The sequence below is a fragment of the Tachyglossus aculeatus genome, chromosome 2 (genome assembly GCF_015852505.1).
Source record: "Tachyglossus aculeatus isolate mTacAcu1 chromosome 2, mTacAcu1.pri, whole genome shotgun sequence".
Lineage (NCBI taxonomy): Eukaryota > Metazoa > Chordata > Mammalia > Monotremata > Tachyglossidae > Tachyglossus > Tachyglossus aculeatus.
In genome coordinates, this window is record NC_052067.1 from 114,993,788 (window position 1) to 115,011,181 (window position 17,394).

Genomic DNA, 17,394 nt, shown 5'->3' on the forward strand with positions numbered 1-17,394 from the left:
AGCACCTGTAAATATGTATACATGTTTGTACATATTTATTACTCTATTTATTTATTTTACTTGTACATATCTATTCTATTTATTTTATTTTGTTAGTATGTTTGCTTTTGCTCTCTGTCTCCTCCTTTTAGACTGTGAGCCCACTGTTGGGTAGGGACTGTCTCTATATGTTGCCAACTTGTACTTCCCAAGCTCTTAGTACAGTGCTCTGCACACAATAAGTGCTCAATAAATACGATTGATTATGTCCAAAATCCAAGCCTATTTTCAATGCCCCTTTGAAGCTAAGCAGCTTTTCATTTGTTTGCAACTTGTCAGTTCTCTAAGCATGCTATAAGGCAATGTAAAAAGGTTCTATGTGCATATTTTAATTTTATATGAGTAATGTACATTATGTATTAGATTTTTATGTCAGAAGAGATATTGCAAGGTTGCATGGCAACAAATATGTAGGTATTTCCAAATTTAACCACAGGGTGGCGTCACTGCCTTAAAATTACAATTTAGTGTCCTTAAACCTCAGGTACATATTCTGTGAGTGAGTCAAATATTAGGGTATACTTACACCAGTATAAGTCCTAGAAGATGTAAATACTTTAATATAAGGACTTGAGCACGTTCTCACTCTTCTAATTTGTTCCGTGTTCTGAGCAACTTTCTAAATTTTTCAAAGTAATAGACTGTGCCAAAAGAGTACCTATCATCTTAGGACAATAATTTCACAGTACTGAACCTTTAGCGTTAGGAAATTAAAATATTTATCTCTTGGCTTTTTCCCAGTTCCTCTCACTAAGTAGTAGATGTCTGTGCAGTTGCCCCGCATCACTTATCATCATCATCAATCGTATTTACTGAGCGCTTACTGTGTGCAGAGCACTGTACTAAGCGCTTGGGAATTACAAGTTGGCAACATATAGAGACAGTCCCTACCCAGCAGTGGGCTCACAGTCTAAAAGCAGCGTGGCTCAGTGGAAAGAACACGGGCTTTGGAGTCAGAAGTCATAGGTTCAAGTCCTGGCTCTGGCAATTGTCAGCTGTGTGGCTTTGGGCAAGTCACTTAACCTTTCTGGGCCGCAGTTACCTCATCTGTAAAATGGGGATGAAGACTGTGAGCCCCCCGTGGGACAACCTGATCCCCTTGTAATAATAATGATGGCATTTATTAAGCACTTACTATGTGCAAAGCACTGTCCTAAACGCTGGGGAGGTTACAAGGTGCTCAGGTTGTCCCAAGTGGGGCTCACAGTCTTCGTCCACATTTTACAGATGAGGTAACTGAGGCACAGAGAAGTTAAGCTAGACTGTGAGCCCACTGTTGGGCAGGGACCGTCTCTATATGTTGCCAACTTGTACTTCCCAAGCGCTTAGTACAGTGCTGTGCACACAGTAAGTGCTCAATAAATATGATTGATTGATTAAGTGACTCACCCAAAGCCACACAGCTGGCAATTGGAGGAGCTGGGATTCGAACCCATGATCTCTGACTCCAAAGCCCGGGCTCTTTCCACTGAGCCACGCTGCTTCTCTTGTAACCTCTCCAGCACTTAGAATAGTGCATTGCACATAGTAAGCACTTAATAATTGTCATCATTATTATTATTGTAATTATTATAATAATTATTATGTATATATCTAATTATTATTATGTATATATCTATAATTTTATTGATGCCTATTTACTTGTTTTGATGTGTACATATATATATACATACATATATACATATATATATATATATATATATATATATATATATATATATATATATATATAAGCAGCATGGCGTAGTGGATGGAGCACGGGCCTGCGAGTCAGAAGATCATGGGTTCTAATCCTGGCTCCTCCACTTGTCTGCTGTGTGACCTTGGGCAAATCACCTCACTTCTCTGGGCCTTAGCTACCTCATCTGTAAAATGGGGATTGAGACTGTGAGCCCCACTTGGGACAAGGACTGTGTCCAACCTGATTTGCTCATATCCACTGTAGCACCTAGTACAGCGCCTGGCACAGAGTAAGCGCTTAACAAATACCATAACTATTATATCACCACTTCTCAGTTTCTCGACCCTCCCAAGCGCTCGGTAATCAATCAGTCAATCAATCGTATTTATTGAGCGCTTACTGTGTGCAGAGCACTGGACTAAGCGCTTTGGAAGTACAAGTTGGCAGCATATAGAGACAGTCCCTACCCAACAGTGGGCTCACAGTCTAAAAGGGGGAGACAGAGAACAAAACCAAACATACTAACAAAATAAAATAAATAGAATAAATATGTACAAGTAAAATAGAGTAGTAAATATGTACAAACATATATACATATGTACAGGTGCTGTGGGGAAGGGAAGGAGGTAAGATGGGGGGATGGAGAGGGGGACGAGGGGGAGAGGAACCCTGCTGGGTACACATGAGTCACTGACTCTGACCATTAGAGTATATCCTTGGGGGTGGGTTAATTATGTAGGGCAATCAGGGTAGGGAGCGGGGGTTGTTTATCAAAGGATATATTCTATTTATTTTATTTTGTTAGTATGTTTGGTTTTGTTCTCTGTCTCCCCCTTTTAGACTGTGAGCCCACTGTTGGGTAGGGACTGTCTCTATATGTTGCCAACTTGTACTTCCCAAGCGCTTAGTCCAGTCATTCTGTAGTACTTGTTGAATGACTGGTATTTTTTCAGTGCTAGGTGCTTTGGAAAATAAAAGCGAAAGATTCAGTCCCTTAAGGCTTATGTTCAAAACAGAGAGTTAGACAGACATAAGTTGTAATCAGATAGAAGTGGCAGGGGAGATAGGGAGTGTGTGTGTGTGTTTCTGTCTGTGTCTGAGAGAAACCTCCTTTGGTTGCCCATCCATCTCCACGTCACTCAGAAACTCATCACCGTCAGCCTTAAGGCATTCAGTCACCCCTCCCCATCCTGCCTAACCTCACTGATCTCCTACTACAACCCACCCCTCGAACTCTGCACCTCCAACTCTTACCTATTCATTATACCTTTATCTCATTTGTTTCATTTGTTTCACCGCCGACCCTTTACTCACACCCTTCCTCTGGCCTGTAACTCCCTCCTTCTTCATATCGGACAGACTGCCACTCTCTCTGTATTCAAAGCCGACCAGAACCATATTGTCTCATGAGCACTTTCAGTCAAATAGTCAATCAGTCAGTGATATTTACTGAACACTTACTGTGTGCAGAGCACTGTACTAACTGCTTGGGAGAGTACATATAACAGTGTTGCTCCCTTCTGCATCACCTTGCGAATGCACTTGTGTCTAAACTCCCAAACCCCTTACCCCCGCCCCCGATGAATTTTTGTACCTGTCATTTACTCCGTTGCTTCTTCTATAATTTATTTTATTCTCTGTCTTCTTCATTAGCTTATAAAGTCTAGACTGTGAGCCCATTGTTGGGTAGGGATTGTTTCTCTTTGTTGCTGAATTGTACTCTCCAAGCACTTAATACAGTGCTCTGTGCACAGTAAGCACTCAGTAAATATGATTGGATGAATGAATAAAGTCCTTGAGGACAGAGATGTGTTTAGCAATCAATCAATTTATCGTATTTATTGAGTGCCTACTGTGTGCAGAGCACTGTAGTAAGTGCTTGGGAGAGTACAATATTACAGAGTACGTAGTTATGTTCTTTGCCCACAAGGTGCCTACAGTCTGGAGAGAAGACAGATATTAATATAAATAATTTATGGATTTATAAATAAGCACTGTGGGGCTGAGGGTGGGATGAATAAAGGGTACAAATCCAAGTGCAGTAGTGACACAGAAGGGAGTGGGAGAAGAGGACATGAGGGCTTAGATGAGGAAGGCCCCTTGGTGGAGATGTGCTTTTAATAAGGCTTTGAAGGTGGGGACAGTGATACTGTAGGATATGAAGGAAGAGGGAGTTCCAGGCCAGAGGCAGCAAATGAGCAAGGGGTCAGTGGTGAAATAGATAAGATCAAGGTACAGTGAGTAGGTTGACATTGGAGAAGTGAATTTGCAAGCATTTAATACATTGATCAGCACACTGAAAGTATTCAAATGCCATTGGTTGAATGATTCCACAAAGCACTAATGAGGAAATAATTGGATAAATTTACCAGATGATCAGAACTGTTCTCAGGACATAATGGAGCAGCTACTGGCACTCAGGACAGCCAGGAAAGGGATCGAGAAAAGGCCAGCTTTTCATTGGGAAATAAAGGCAGACATCACCCATGACGTAGCATCTTTGGTTGCTAGAAATATAGTGCAAACTACAGGATATCACCTCCTTTGCCTGTTGAGAAATATGGCCCAAACTCCCGCTAAATTATCAGTTCTTCCCTCATAGCATCTCCCAGAAGTGCCCCCGACTCAAACAGCTGTTTTTTGGTAAAAGATTATGTCACGGCTAGACTTTTGTGCTCACTGGTCCTTCTGCTTGCAACTTGGTTTCTCTTTAATCCATACAACATGCTGCTGTATTGCTGTATGGATTATCTTCCCAAAGCATTGCTCACACACATCTTGCTGCTTTTCATAATCCTCCATTGGTTCCCTGCATCCCTCTGCATCAAGCAGAAACTCCTCAGAATTGTCTTTTTTTAATGGTATCTGTTAAGCACTTACTATGTGCCAGGCATTGTACTAAGTGACGTGGTAGATACAAGTTTATCAGGTTGGGCACAGTCCGCGTCCCACATGAGGCTCACAGTCTTTATGAGATGAGATAACTGAGGCACAGAGAAGTTGCTTGCCCAAGATCACCCAGCAGACAATTCAATCATATTTAGTAGAACCAAGGTCCTTCTAACTCCCAGGTCTGTGCAATCCGCTAGGCCATCCTGCTTCTCAGACTCTCCGCCAATTTACCCGACGTTACTTAGTGATGGCATTTATTAAGCGCTTACTATGTGCAAAGCACTGTTCTAAGCACTGGGGAGGTTACAAGATGATCCTCCCTCCTCTAAAGTGCTCTCTGTGCCCAACCTGATAAACTTGTATCTACCCGTCACTTAGGAAAATTGAAGGCAGAAGGACCAGTGAGCCCAAAAGTCTAGCCGTGACTATAATCTTGTACTAAAGAGCAGCTGTTTGAGTGGGGGGCACTTCTGGGAGATGCTATGAGGGAAGAACTGATAATTTAGTGGGAGTTTGGGCCATATTTCTCAACAGGCAAAGGGGGTGATATCCAGTAGTTTGCACTGTATTTCTAGGAACCAAAGATGCTACATCATGGGTGATGTCTGCCTCTCAAGTCCTCTCAAGTGCTACTCCGGCCACCTGTGCTTCTGACCCCATTCCCTCTCATGTTATGAAATCTATCGCTCCATCCCACCTCCCCTCCTTAACTTCCCTCTTCAACCGCTCACTCTCCACTGGTTCCTTCCCCTCTGCCTTCAAACATGCCCACGTCTCCCCCATCCTAAAAAAAAAATCTCTCGACCCCTCCTCCCCTTCTAGTTCGCCCTATCTCCCTCCTACCATTCCTTTCCAAACTCCTTGAATGCGTCATCTACACACGCTGCCTCGAATTCCTCAACGCCAACTTTCTCCTCGATCACCTCCAATCTGGCTTCCATCCCCTACATTCAACCAAAACTGCCCTCTCAAAGATCACCAATGACCGCCTGCTTGCCAAATCCAACGGCTCCTACTCTATCCTAATCCTCATCTACCTCTCAGCTGCCTTCGACAGTGGACCACCCCCTTCTCCTCAACACGCTATCCAACCTTGGCTTCACAGACTGTCCTCTCCTGGTTCTCCTCTTACCTCTCCGGCCATTCATTCTCAGTCTCTTTTGCGGACTCCTCCTCCCCCTCCCATCCCCTTACTGCAGGGGTTCTTCGACGGTCAGTTCTTGGTCCCCTTCTGTTCTCTACTCTCACTCCATTGGTGAACTCATTTGCTCCCACGGCTTCAACTATCATCTCTACACTGATGACACCCAAATCTACATCTCTGCTGCTGCTCTCTCTCCCTCCCTTCAGGCTCGTTTCTCCTCCTGCCTTCAAGACATCTCCATCTGGATGTCTGCCCGCCATCTAAAACTCAATATGTCCAAGACTGAACTCCTTCCCAAACCCTGCCCTCTCCCTGACTTTCCCGTCACTATTGACGGCACTACCATCCTTCCCATCTCACAAGCCCACAACTTTGGTGTCATCCTTGACTCCACTCTCTCGTTCACCCCTCACATCCAATCCGTCACCAAAACCTGCCGGTCTCACCTCCGCAACATCGCCAAGATCCGCCCTTTCCTCTCCATCCAAACTGCTACCCTGCTGGTTCAATCTCTCATCCTATCCCGACTGGATTACTGCATCAGCCTCCTCTCTGATCTCCCATCCTCCTGTCTCTCCCCACTTCAATCTATACTTCACGCTGCTGCCCGGATCATCTTTATGCAGAAACACTGTGGCCATGTTACTCCCCTCCTCAAAAATCTCCAGTGGCTACCAATCAACTTACGCATCAGGCAGAAACTCCTCAGCCTGGGCTTCAAGGCTGTCCATCACCTCGCCCCCTCCTACCTCACCTCCCTTCTCTCCTTCTCCAGCCCAGCCCGCACCCTCTGCTCCTCTGCCTCTAACCTCCTCACTGTGCCTCTTTCTCGCCTGTCCCGCCATCGACCCCCGGTCCACGTCCTCCCCATGGCCTGGAATGCCCTCCCTCCGCACATCCGCCAAGCTAGCTCTCTTCCCTCCCTTCAAAGCCCTACTGAGAGCTCACCTCCTCCAGGAGGCCTCCCAGACTGAGCCCCCTCTTTCCTCTACCCCTCCTCCCCCTCCCCTTCCCCCCTCCTTACCTCCTTCCCCTCCCCACAGCACCTGTATATATGTAAATATGTATATATGTTTGTACATATTTATTACTCTATTTTACTTGTACATATTTATTCTATTTTATTTTGTTAATATGTTTTGTTTTGTTGTCTGTCTCCCCCTTCTTGACTGTGAGCCTGCTGTTGAGTAGGGACCATCCCTATATGTTGCCAACTTGTGCTTAGTTGTGCTTTGAGCAACTGTGCTTTGTGCCCAGGTGCTTAGTACAGTGCTCTGCACATAGTAAGCACTCAATAAATACAATTGAATAAATGAATGAATCAGGTTATCCCATGGGGGGCTCAAAGTCTTAATCCCCGTTTTACAGATGAGGTAAATGAGGCACAGAGAAGTTAAGTGACTTGCCCAAAGTCACACAGCTGACAATTGGCGGAGCCGAGATTTGAACCCATGAACTCTGACTCCAAAGCCCATGCTCTTTCCACTGAGCCACACTGCTTCTTCACCTTATATGATGTCTTCACCTGGTATTCCCTAACCCTTCATCCACCAAGCTAACCTTTTAAGGTTAGCAAACCTCGCTCTTGACTCATCCACCTCAGTCATCTTGATTTCTTCAACCCCCTGGGTTGGAATAATAATAGTGATAGTAGTATTTGTTAAGCACTTACTATGTGTCAGGCACTGTTCTAAGCACTGGGGAGGGTATGAGCAAATTGGGTTGGACACAGTCCTTGTCCCACATGGGGCAAACAAATGCCATCATTATTATTACTAATCCCTATTTCACAGGTGAGGTAACTGAGGCACAGAGAAGTTCAGTGACTTGCCCAAGGTACACAGTAGAGAAATGGCGGAGCTGAGATTAGAACCCAGGTGAACCCCATGGGGGACATGGACTGTGTCCAACCGGTGAGCCCGCTGTTGGGTAGGGACCGTCTCTATATGTTGCCAACTTGTACTTCCCAAGCACTTAGTACAGTGCTCTGCACACAGCAAGCGCTCAATAAATACGATTGAATGAATGAATTAGCGTGTATCTATCTCAGCACTAACTATAGGGCCTGGCACATAATAAGTGCTTAGCAAATACCATTTTATTTTTTTAAAAAAAGGATTAAAAGAGCATTGTGGGAACAAGTTGGGTGTGTGGTGGTGGACTTTATGAAAGTCTTGAGCTTTTTCCCTTTATCCGTTTCTTAGATCCAGGCCCAGTGGTCTGGGCCCTGCCCTAGATTCTGGCAGTAATGGTAAACAAAACAAATGGATAATGTATTTATCTTGAAATGAATAGGTATATAACGTGTGAACCTGTTGGACCATTTACGGTGCACTTGTCCGAAGGTATTTTGGCAATATTTGCAATTGGAAGGATGAAGAGTGAAGCTCCAGGCTCTTATGTTAGGCAAGCGGAGATCTACAGAGGGGAGAACACTTCCTCAACATCACAATTCTTCCTTAGCTGAAGAAATGTCTCACAGTTTCAGCAGTGCCACCATTATCCTCTTCTTCAAGCAGAAAGAAGAAATAGCTGACTGGAAATTATGCAGGATCTCACTGTTCTGCACTGTTGGCAAGATCCTGGCTAGAGTCCTCAAATCCTGAGAAGCATTCTCAGTGACATGCCCATGAAATTACAATGGGGCTTCATATGGCAGTGAAGCACAGCGGACTTTAATCTTACTGCGTGTCAGATACAGAAGAAATAATAATTATGGTTTGTGTTAAGCGCTTACTGTGTGCCAGGCATTGTTCTAAGCGCTGGGGCAGATGTGAGCCTGTTGTTGGGTAGGGACTGTCTCTATATGCTGCCAACTTGTACTTCCCAAGCGTTTAGTACAGTGCTCTGCACATAGCACTCAATAAATACGATTGAATGAATGAATACAAGGTAATCAGGTTGGGCACAGTCCCTGTCCCACATGGGGCTCACAGTCTTAATAAGCGCTTAGTACAGTGCTCTGCACACAGTAAGCGTTCAATGAATCAATCAATCAATCAATCGTATTTATTGAGCACTTACTATGTGCAGAGCACTGTACTAAGCGCTTGGGAAGTACAAATTGGCATCACATAGAGACAGTCCCTACCCAACAGTGGGATCACAGTCTAAAAGGGGGAGACAGAGAACAGAACCAAACATACCAACAAAATAAAATAAGTAGGATAGAAATGTACAAGTAAAATAAATAAATAAATAAATAAATAGAGTAATAATAAATAAATAGAGTAATAATAAATAGAGTAATAGACTGAATGACTGAATAAGACTGAATGAATGAATCCCCATTTTACCGATGAGGTAACTGAGGCACAGAGAAATGAAGTAATTTGCCCAAGGTCACACAGCAGACAAGTGGTAGAACAGAAGTGCAGAGAGCTCCAGCGGAACATTTGTTGACCTTACAAAACGACTTTATTTTCTGTGAGTAGATCTTCGTAGCTTCTAGGTACGTATTTTTCAAAGGCAATTTTACTGGCTTCTCCAAAATACTGGAAACCATTCAATCAGTGGTATTTTCAACCATTGCTATTTGTTAAGTGCTTACTGTGTGCAGAGCACTGTACTAAGAGCTTCGGAGAGTACAATTCAGAAGAATTGCTAGACGTACCCTGTCCACCAGAAGCTGACAGTCTTGGAGGGGGAGATAGCTATAATTTATTTTAATGTCTATATCCGTAACTGCAGTGTGGCTGAGGGTGGGCTAACATAAAGTGTGCAGGTGATACAGATGGGAGAGGGAGTAAGGAAAATGAGGGTTAATTCTCCAAATTTGCTAGTTTATAGCATTATTCTGTTGGTTCAAGGGAGGTGCCCTATGGGAGAACAGTGATCAGCTCAAACATTTTCTCCCTTCAATTCAGCACCAGCGAAATACAGTTAAATTTGAAGGAGAGAATTAGTATAAGTACACTGCAAGTCAGGTTTATCAAAGACAAGATAGAAGACATTTCTTGGTAAATGAGGCCATTTATTTCTATTGAGAGCTCTCCCTATTTGACACCAGAAGAGGGTGTACTTCATTTCTCTAACCTTTACACGCCATAAAGAGAAATCAGAGTCATCATAGAAAATTTTCAAAACTAACCGGGGAAGAAATCCTTTAAAACTTCAGAATGGTGAAGAGCCCGAACCACGCACTTCTAACACCCATTGACAGTCCACGTTTGATCATAGACTCTAACTTTTCAGTCCTTTGAGTTTTTTGATCTCTTGTTCCTTTCTGAAAATGGTAACACACTGACGTGTGCTTTTCAAAAGTACCTCAGTTCTTTCTGCCACAGCCCTGTTAACAATATTTTCTTTTTGAATGTGGATGTATGGAATTGCCCCTGATGACTTTCGTTTTATGTAAAAATTGAGTGTGTTTGATGTATTTATTTGAATTTGAGACACTAGAACATTGAAAATAATCATTAGTTATAGTAATTCTGAAAGCTACAAGTAAGAACATACTCTTTTTATCCACCCTGCTTTGTTTTTACAGCTCGAAGGACCGTGTGTTCTGCAAATTCAAAAAATCCGCAATGTTGCTGCCCCAAAAGATAATGAAGAATCTCAGGCTGCACCCAGAATGCTCCGTTTGCAGATGACTGATGGCCACATTAACTGCATGGCAATAGAAATGAATTTCATGTCAAAAATAAGGTGAATAGCATCTGTATTTTGTTTTTACGGTCCTTTTCAAAGTGTTGTTAAAAAATGGCTCTAATATTACTTGTCACTAAACGTGCTAAACAAATTAAAATTATTTTTTTCCTTTTGTTTTTATAAGCCATTATAATCCTACAGTTTTAGGAGACATATAGGGGACATATATCCCATTGATAGATGCACAGTGGATGGGAATAGTGGAAAAATGATGTTTCCCCTCCCTTATTCCTAATTCGTTGTAAAATTAGAAATGTAATATGTTCTGGTGTGTTAAGGAGTGTGCTTTTTCACTTTTATAGAATTACTGGGTCTTTCAAAGAAAACAGGTAATCCTGATTGGATAAGCTAAATTTAAAAACAGAACAAAACAAAAACTGGATCAAAGTCTCCGTTCCAATCTTGTACAGTTTTATGTAACTGAATGTATCCCTAAAAAGATTCATTCAGTCGTATTTATTGAGCGCTTACTGTGTGCAGAGCATTGTACTAAGCGCATAAAAGATGACAGTCAAGGTCGAATGAACAAATAAATGGACTTTATTGTGTCTATCACATTTTAAAAGATGCTCTAATATTTTACTTAAAGCTTACTTAGAGTTGATGTTTAAACCTTAAAAAATAAAAAAGGAGCTGCAGTTTGAAGCTTAGCTTGATGGTGAGCTATTACCATAAAAAAGAAAATTCTTAAGTATTTTTGGAACTGTTTTTTTCTGTGTGTATATTCATCTTTCCCTTCTTAACTGATTGAGGTTTTCCAGGCATGTTTATGATTGGCAAACTGCAGTTAATAACACTGGAGGCAGATGGGAAAAAAGAGAGCTAGGGACCCTGCAGTTCTGGGAGGAATTCAATTTTTGTAACGAAAAAATTGGAAGCATTTTGAAACAGTTGATTATGTTAAATGGAAGTTTCAATAATTTATGTTATGGATATTTTCGTAACTATTTCAAGCTTGCTGTAACCATAAGATCAGTGTTTCGAACCTGGCATTCTGATTGAATTGCTCTTCATGTTTTTACTGTGTCAGTCATTCAATAACATTACGTGAGAAACTTCCTGTACCAGTGAATACTGAATAGTTACAATATGTTCCTTGCGTAATGTTAATGAATTGTTGATAAGTGTGACAGCAAGAAACACAGTGAAATTAAAGAGATCTTGTGCCAGTACTATGCGTAATAGTAGTACTAGCAATTATTAAGTGCTTACTGTTTACACAGCACACTCAGTGCTAAGTAGTGCATATTCATTCATTCATTCAATCGTATTGAGCGCTTACTGTGTGCAGAGCACTGTACTAAGCGCTTGGGAAGTACAAATAAATGGACATATGGTATCTGTACCCTGCCCCACACCCCACTATACTTGCCTTTTATTCACAAAACAGATTTTTTACCAGCCCAGCTTTGCAACCACTACCAGCCGTTTGGGCCAGGTGAATTACATGGGTGAGCCGCAGATCAGCCACTGTAGATACGTGGCCGTCCTACTCTCCCTGCCTCCTTTCCTTATGGTGGATTGGCGCTGGCCAGGGCTGAAACTGGAGGGGATGAGCAAGATGTGAAGCCTGAAGGGTTAAAAATGGGGAAAGAGACAGGAAGCATCAGGCAGGGTTTGCCACATCACAGTCCTAGCCCCAACTGAATCCAGGCGTCACGATGGTGGCGGGGGCTGCTTATAAGACCTGATTGGTGATTCTGCTGTTGGTACCCAGCGTGACCCGTAGTTTGCATCGGTAGCCTGGCCTCCTGGCTACTCCTGGCCGGGTAAGGTAGAAAGGGTGGGTAGAGCTGCAGGACTGTAGCTGATGTTAGTGAATGAGAGCCCAGCCTCCTGAAGTGTTAGGTATTTTGTGCCCAGCCATGGACAACTGGTTACTTAAAACTGTCTGGTAGCCACGATACCAAATAGTGGGCCCTCCAAACCATCTCAGAAAAAAACAAAACACGGTCGTCAAGAAAAATCCGTATACCCGGAAAGACATCCTCTAACTCCCGCACATTGTTTCTCCCATTAGAGTGGCATTTTCGAAGATTGCCACCAGTCTGTGGCAGAGACCACTACAAATCCTTTGCTCTGTTCGGTATATGTTGCAGTAGTGATAGGATCGCTGTTGTTTTGAGCTAAACTGCATTGTCTCCTGTGGAGAAGCCATAGAAGATATGCATTTCTCCATGAAAGCATATCTTTGATGTTGAAATTATGTTTATTATTTAATTTTCTCTGCATCTCATTACTTAATTTTTGAGGGGATAAAAAACAAATAAACTTGAAAAGTCCCTACCACTGAGCCAATTATGTCAGAAAGTAAAGGGATTATGCATTTCTTTGGGCTTTATGGGTTGAACCCTGAGATTCTTCTCCCATGATTTTTGTGGAAATAAAAGTGTGTGCCTGTAAAGTAAATGTGGCATCACTCTTCTTTAGTTTTTTAATGATATTAATTACCACTTGGAAGTTGGTGTTTTAGGTCATACTTAGTTTCTGTTTTAGTGCTTCGGGGAATATGTTGAGTTTTCTATGAGAGGAGATATGTATGTTTTTTGTTTGTTTTTTAATGGTATTTGTTAAGGACTTACTATGTTCCAGGCACTGTACGAAGCCTTCATGTAGATATGGGCTAATCAGGTTGGACACAGTCCGTGTCCCACATGGAGCTTACTCCCATTTTATAGATGAGATAACTGAGGCCCAGAAAATGAAGTGACTTGCCCAAGGTCACACAGTAGACATATGGTGGAGCTGGGATTAGAACCCAGGTCCTTCTGGCAGTCAGGCTCCATCCACTAGATAGATGCTTCTCACATGAAAAAAACTCTGCTGCACCTTTATCCAAAATATTGTATTATTTTTTACTAAGTGCCCTTATTAGGCACTGTACTAAGCATTGGAGAAACATTAAAGAATATTAATTCGGACAAGTTGGTGATGATACGATAAATAAATCGATCAATCGATATGATCATTCAATTTCGATCATTCATTCGATACGATCAATAAATACAATTGAATGAATGAATGATGATGTTGATAGAGTCTTCCATCACAAATGATGGATGGACCTTTGGTACCAAGAACCTATACTGAGGAACTGATTAGAACTGATTAGTCATTTGAGCAACCCTGTCTGTCATGTTCCCATCGGAACATTGGATGCAACAAATGAATAGGCGGACAGAGATGCAGCACCCTGCAAACTGTTGGCAAAACTTTAATACACAAAACCCCTTTGTAGCCCAAGTGGCCACAGCTTAGTGCTTATGTCATGCAGCAAAGGCATTTGTCATGGCAGTCATCTTAGTAGCTGCCGTAGCCTTTGCTGCCCATGTTAGCCAGTTATTTTCAGGATTTTTGGAGGGCCTGTCCACCATGCAGTGTGCCTTGGGTGGTCTTTCTCATATGGCGGCCTAGTGTCAGCCGGCATTTCCCTCTTTCTAACCGTTTCACTCCCCAGACTGCAGTGAAGTGTGGCTTGGGTATTCCAAATGCAGTGAAACTTTAAACTCAGTATGGAAAGTAAAACACACATTGTTGTTTGAAGAGCTAGTAGAAATACTAGTCTGCATCCAGTTTTTATATTTCCTCTCACTTGGTGAATTTATTTACTCATAGTTTTATCTCCCCTTTGTGCATTCCCATACACTCATTTATATAACACATAAACACCCCTACTGAATGCGTCCAAGGAAGTGTTCACATCAATATGGAAGGAAGGACATTCACTGACAAATGCATAGCTGACAGTACTATTGGCAAAACTATCTCTGGAGCCAACAGAGTGAGTGATTTACTGGTGTCTGCTCTTCCTATAATCTACCTATGCTCCCAACTCTGTGATGGAAAGGGACAAGGTTAGACCATTCCTGGGGCTATTTCTCTGTCCCCAGGAAGCTGCACTTAGAAGAGTAGAGGCGGTAAGTCAAGCAACCTTCCATGTTTCCTCCCACCTGCCCTAATAGGTAGGAATTAAGCAGGATAGGCTATGGCAGGGCAAGAATGAAGGCACTCAGCCAGCTCACAGATGTATTGTCGAGCCTTCAGCCATTCTACAAAAATAAATTCACCATTCCTGTTCTGGCAAGATAATAAATAGGAGCAGGAGAAATGGAGCAGGAGACGGAGCTGCTCGCAATGCCACTACCAACAGAGCTCTTGGTTTCAGAAGCAACAGAGAAGAGGAGGACAGTTTAAGTCCAAGACCATGCAGCCTTTGGGACTTGTGGTAGAGTTTGTTACTCAGGAGATAAGCCACTTTCATTGCAGGAACAAGGCAGGGTGAGGAGCAGCAACAGCTTTATTGGGGGCATGGCAAACCTGTTCCTTTCTCCCACCAAGACCTCTGATCTTTTGTCCCTGTCCAATTTTCTCAAGCCATCGTGCCCCATTTGCCCTCCATCCCCAAACTACCTTCCCTTGACACCCTCAACACCTTTGCCCCCCTACCCCTTCTCCAATCTTATACCACTAACCCCCAGCTCTGGATCACCTCCGCAGTCCACTTCCTTCACTCCTATGCACGAGCCGCACAGTGCTGCTGGTGAAAATACAGATAACAGGCCGACCTTGACCACCTCAAGTTCATCTTTGTGTATTTTAACTCTACCCTCTTCTCTGCCCCACAAAATTTTTTCTCCATCCTTATTGACACCCGTGCCCACTGTCCTCTCCAGTTGTTCCAGTTATTGTACTCCCTCCTCAAACCCACTGTCCCCTTTCCTCCCTCATCTCTTGCTCCTAATGACCTGACTACCCAATTTATTGAGAAAATTGAAGCTATCAGGTGTGATTTCCATAAAATTTCTCCTGTCCCTCTTTAGTCCATCCCTCCTCCTGCCCCTTCTTCAACTCTCCCATCCTTCCCAGCAGTATCTGGGAAGTATCAGAGAAGCAGTGTGGCTCAGTGGAGAGAGCCCGGGCTTTGGAGTCAGAGGTCATGGGTTCAACTCCCGGCTCCACCACTTGTCAGCTGTGTGACTTTGGGCAAGTCACTTAATTTCTCTGTGCCTCAGTTACCTCATCTGTAAAATGGGGATTAAGACTGTGAGCCCCATGTGGGATAACCTGTTCACCTTGTAACCTCCCCAGCGCTTAGAACAGTGCTTTGCACATAGTAAGCGCTTAGTAAATGCTATTATTATTATCATTATCTCAAGAGGAGATCTCCTGCCTTCTCTCAAAATTCCCCTCCTGCTCCTGCACATCCAACCCCACCGCATCACACCGTATCAAAACACTTGCCCCCTTCCTTCTTCCTTCCCTGACTGCCATCTTCAACTGTTTGCTCTCCAATGGCTTCTTCCCCACTGCTTTCAAATATGCCCATGTCTCCCCAGTCTTAAAAAAATCTCCTTTCACTCCCTCCAGTTGTCGCCCCATCTTCCTCTTACCATTCCTCTCCAAACTCCTGAGTGAGTTGCCTACACCAAATGTCTCAAATTCCTCTCCTCCAATTCCCTCCATGACTGCCTCCAAACTGGTTTCTGTCTCCTTCACTGCACAGGAACCTCCTTCTCAAAGGTAATCAATGATCTCCTTCTTGCCAAGTCCATGGTTTCCATCTACCTTAATCCTTCTTGACCTCTTAGCTGCCTTTCACACTGTTGACCATCTCCTTCTCCTGGAAACAATATCCAACCTGAGCTTCACTGTACTGTCCTCTCCTGGTTCTTCTCCTATCTCTCTGGCCACTCGTTCTTTGTCTGTTTTTGCGGGCTCCTCCTCTTCCTCCCATCTCCTAATTGTGGGTGTCCCTGAAGGTTCAGTTCTTGTCTCCTTTTATTCTCCAGCTACACCTACTCCCTTGGAGAACTCATTGGCAACCATGACTTCAAGCACCACCTCTAAGCGGATGATTTCCGAATCTCTATTCCCAGCCCTGATCTCTCTCCCTCTTTGCGGTCTCACATTTCCTCCTGCCTTTAAGACATCTCTACTTGGATGTTCTGCCATCACCTCATGTAGAAAACAGAACTCCTTATCTTCCCACCCAAACCCTGTCCTCTCCTTGACTTTCCCAGCACTGTAGACAGCACCACCATCCTTCCTGTCTTACAAGGCCTTAACCCTGAAGGTATCTTTGACTCTTCTCTTTCATTCAGCATGGCTCAGTGGAAAGAGCACAGGCTTGGGAGTCAGAGGTCATGGGTTCAAATCCCAGCTCCGTTGCTTGTCAGCTGCGTGACTTTGGGGAAGTTCTTAGTACAGTGCTCTGCACACAGTAAGTGCTCAACAAATATGAATGAATGAATTCAACCCACATATTCAATCTATCACTCAACCTTCACAGTATCGCTAAAATCTATCCTTTCCTCTCCATTCAAACCGCTATCACGTTAATCCAAGCATTTATTGTATCCCACCTTGAATACTGAATCAACCTTCTTGCTGACCTCCCTACCTCCTGTCTCTCCCCATTCACTCTGCTGCCCGGATCACATTTCTACAAAAATGTTCAGTCTGTGTTTCCCCTCTCAAGAACCTCTGGTGATTGCCCATCCACTTCTGCATCAGACAGAAACTCCTTACCATCAGCTTTAAAGCACTCAATCACCTTTCCCCCTCCTACCTCACCTTGTTACTTTCCTACTACAACCCAGCCCTCACACTTCACTCCTCTAATGCCAGCATACTCACTGTACCTAGATTTCATCTATCTTGTCGCTAAATTCTCAGCCTCCCTTGTCCTATCTGACAATTACTCTCCCCACCTTCAAAGCCTTATTGAAGGCACATCTCCTCCAAGAGGCCTTTCCTGGCTAGGCCCTCATTTCCTCTTTTCTCACTCCCTTCTGTGTTGCCTAGCCCCACAATACTTATGTACATATTCATAATTTATTTAGAATAATGTCTGTCTCCCCTTTGCCTAGCCCCACAATACTTATGTACATATCCATAATTTATTTAGAATAATGTCTGTCTCCCCTTTAGACTGTAAACTCATTGTGGGCAGGGAGTGTGTCTGTTACTGTTGTGTTCTACTTTC

The 17,394-nt window shown here is 43.3% G+C and overlaps 1 protein-coding gene across 2 annotated transcripts in view; it reads left to right on the forward strand.

Annotated features, from left to right (window-relative positions):
- Positions 1 to 17,394, forward strand: part of TDRD3 (tudor domain containing 3) — a 227,101-nt gene that overhangs the window by 84,369 nt on the left and 125,338 nt on the right. For both annotated transcript variants that reach the window (XM_038767674.1, XM_038767681.1), the window contains one exon: positions 10,246 to 10,406. In XM_038767674.1, the coding sequence (XP_038623602.1) occupies positions 10,246 to 10,406 (161 nt within the window). The remainder of the gene's footprint in view (positions 1 to 10,245; positions 10,407 to 17,394) is intronic.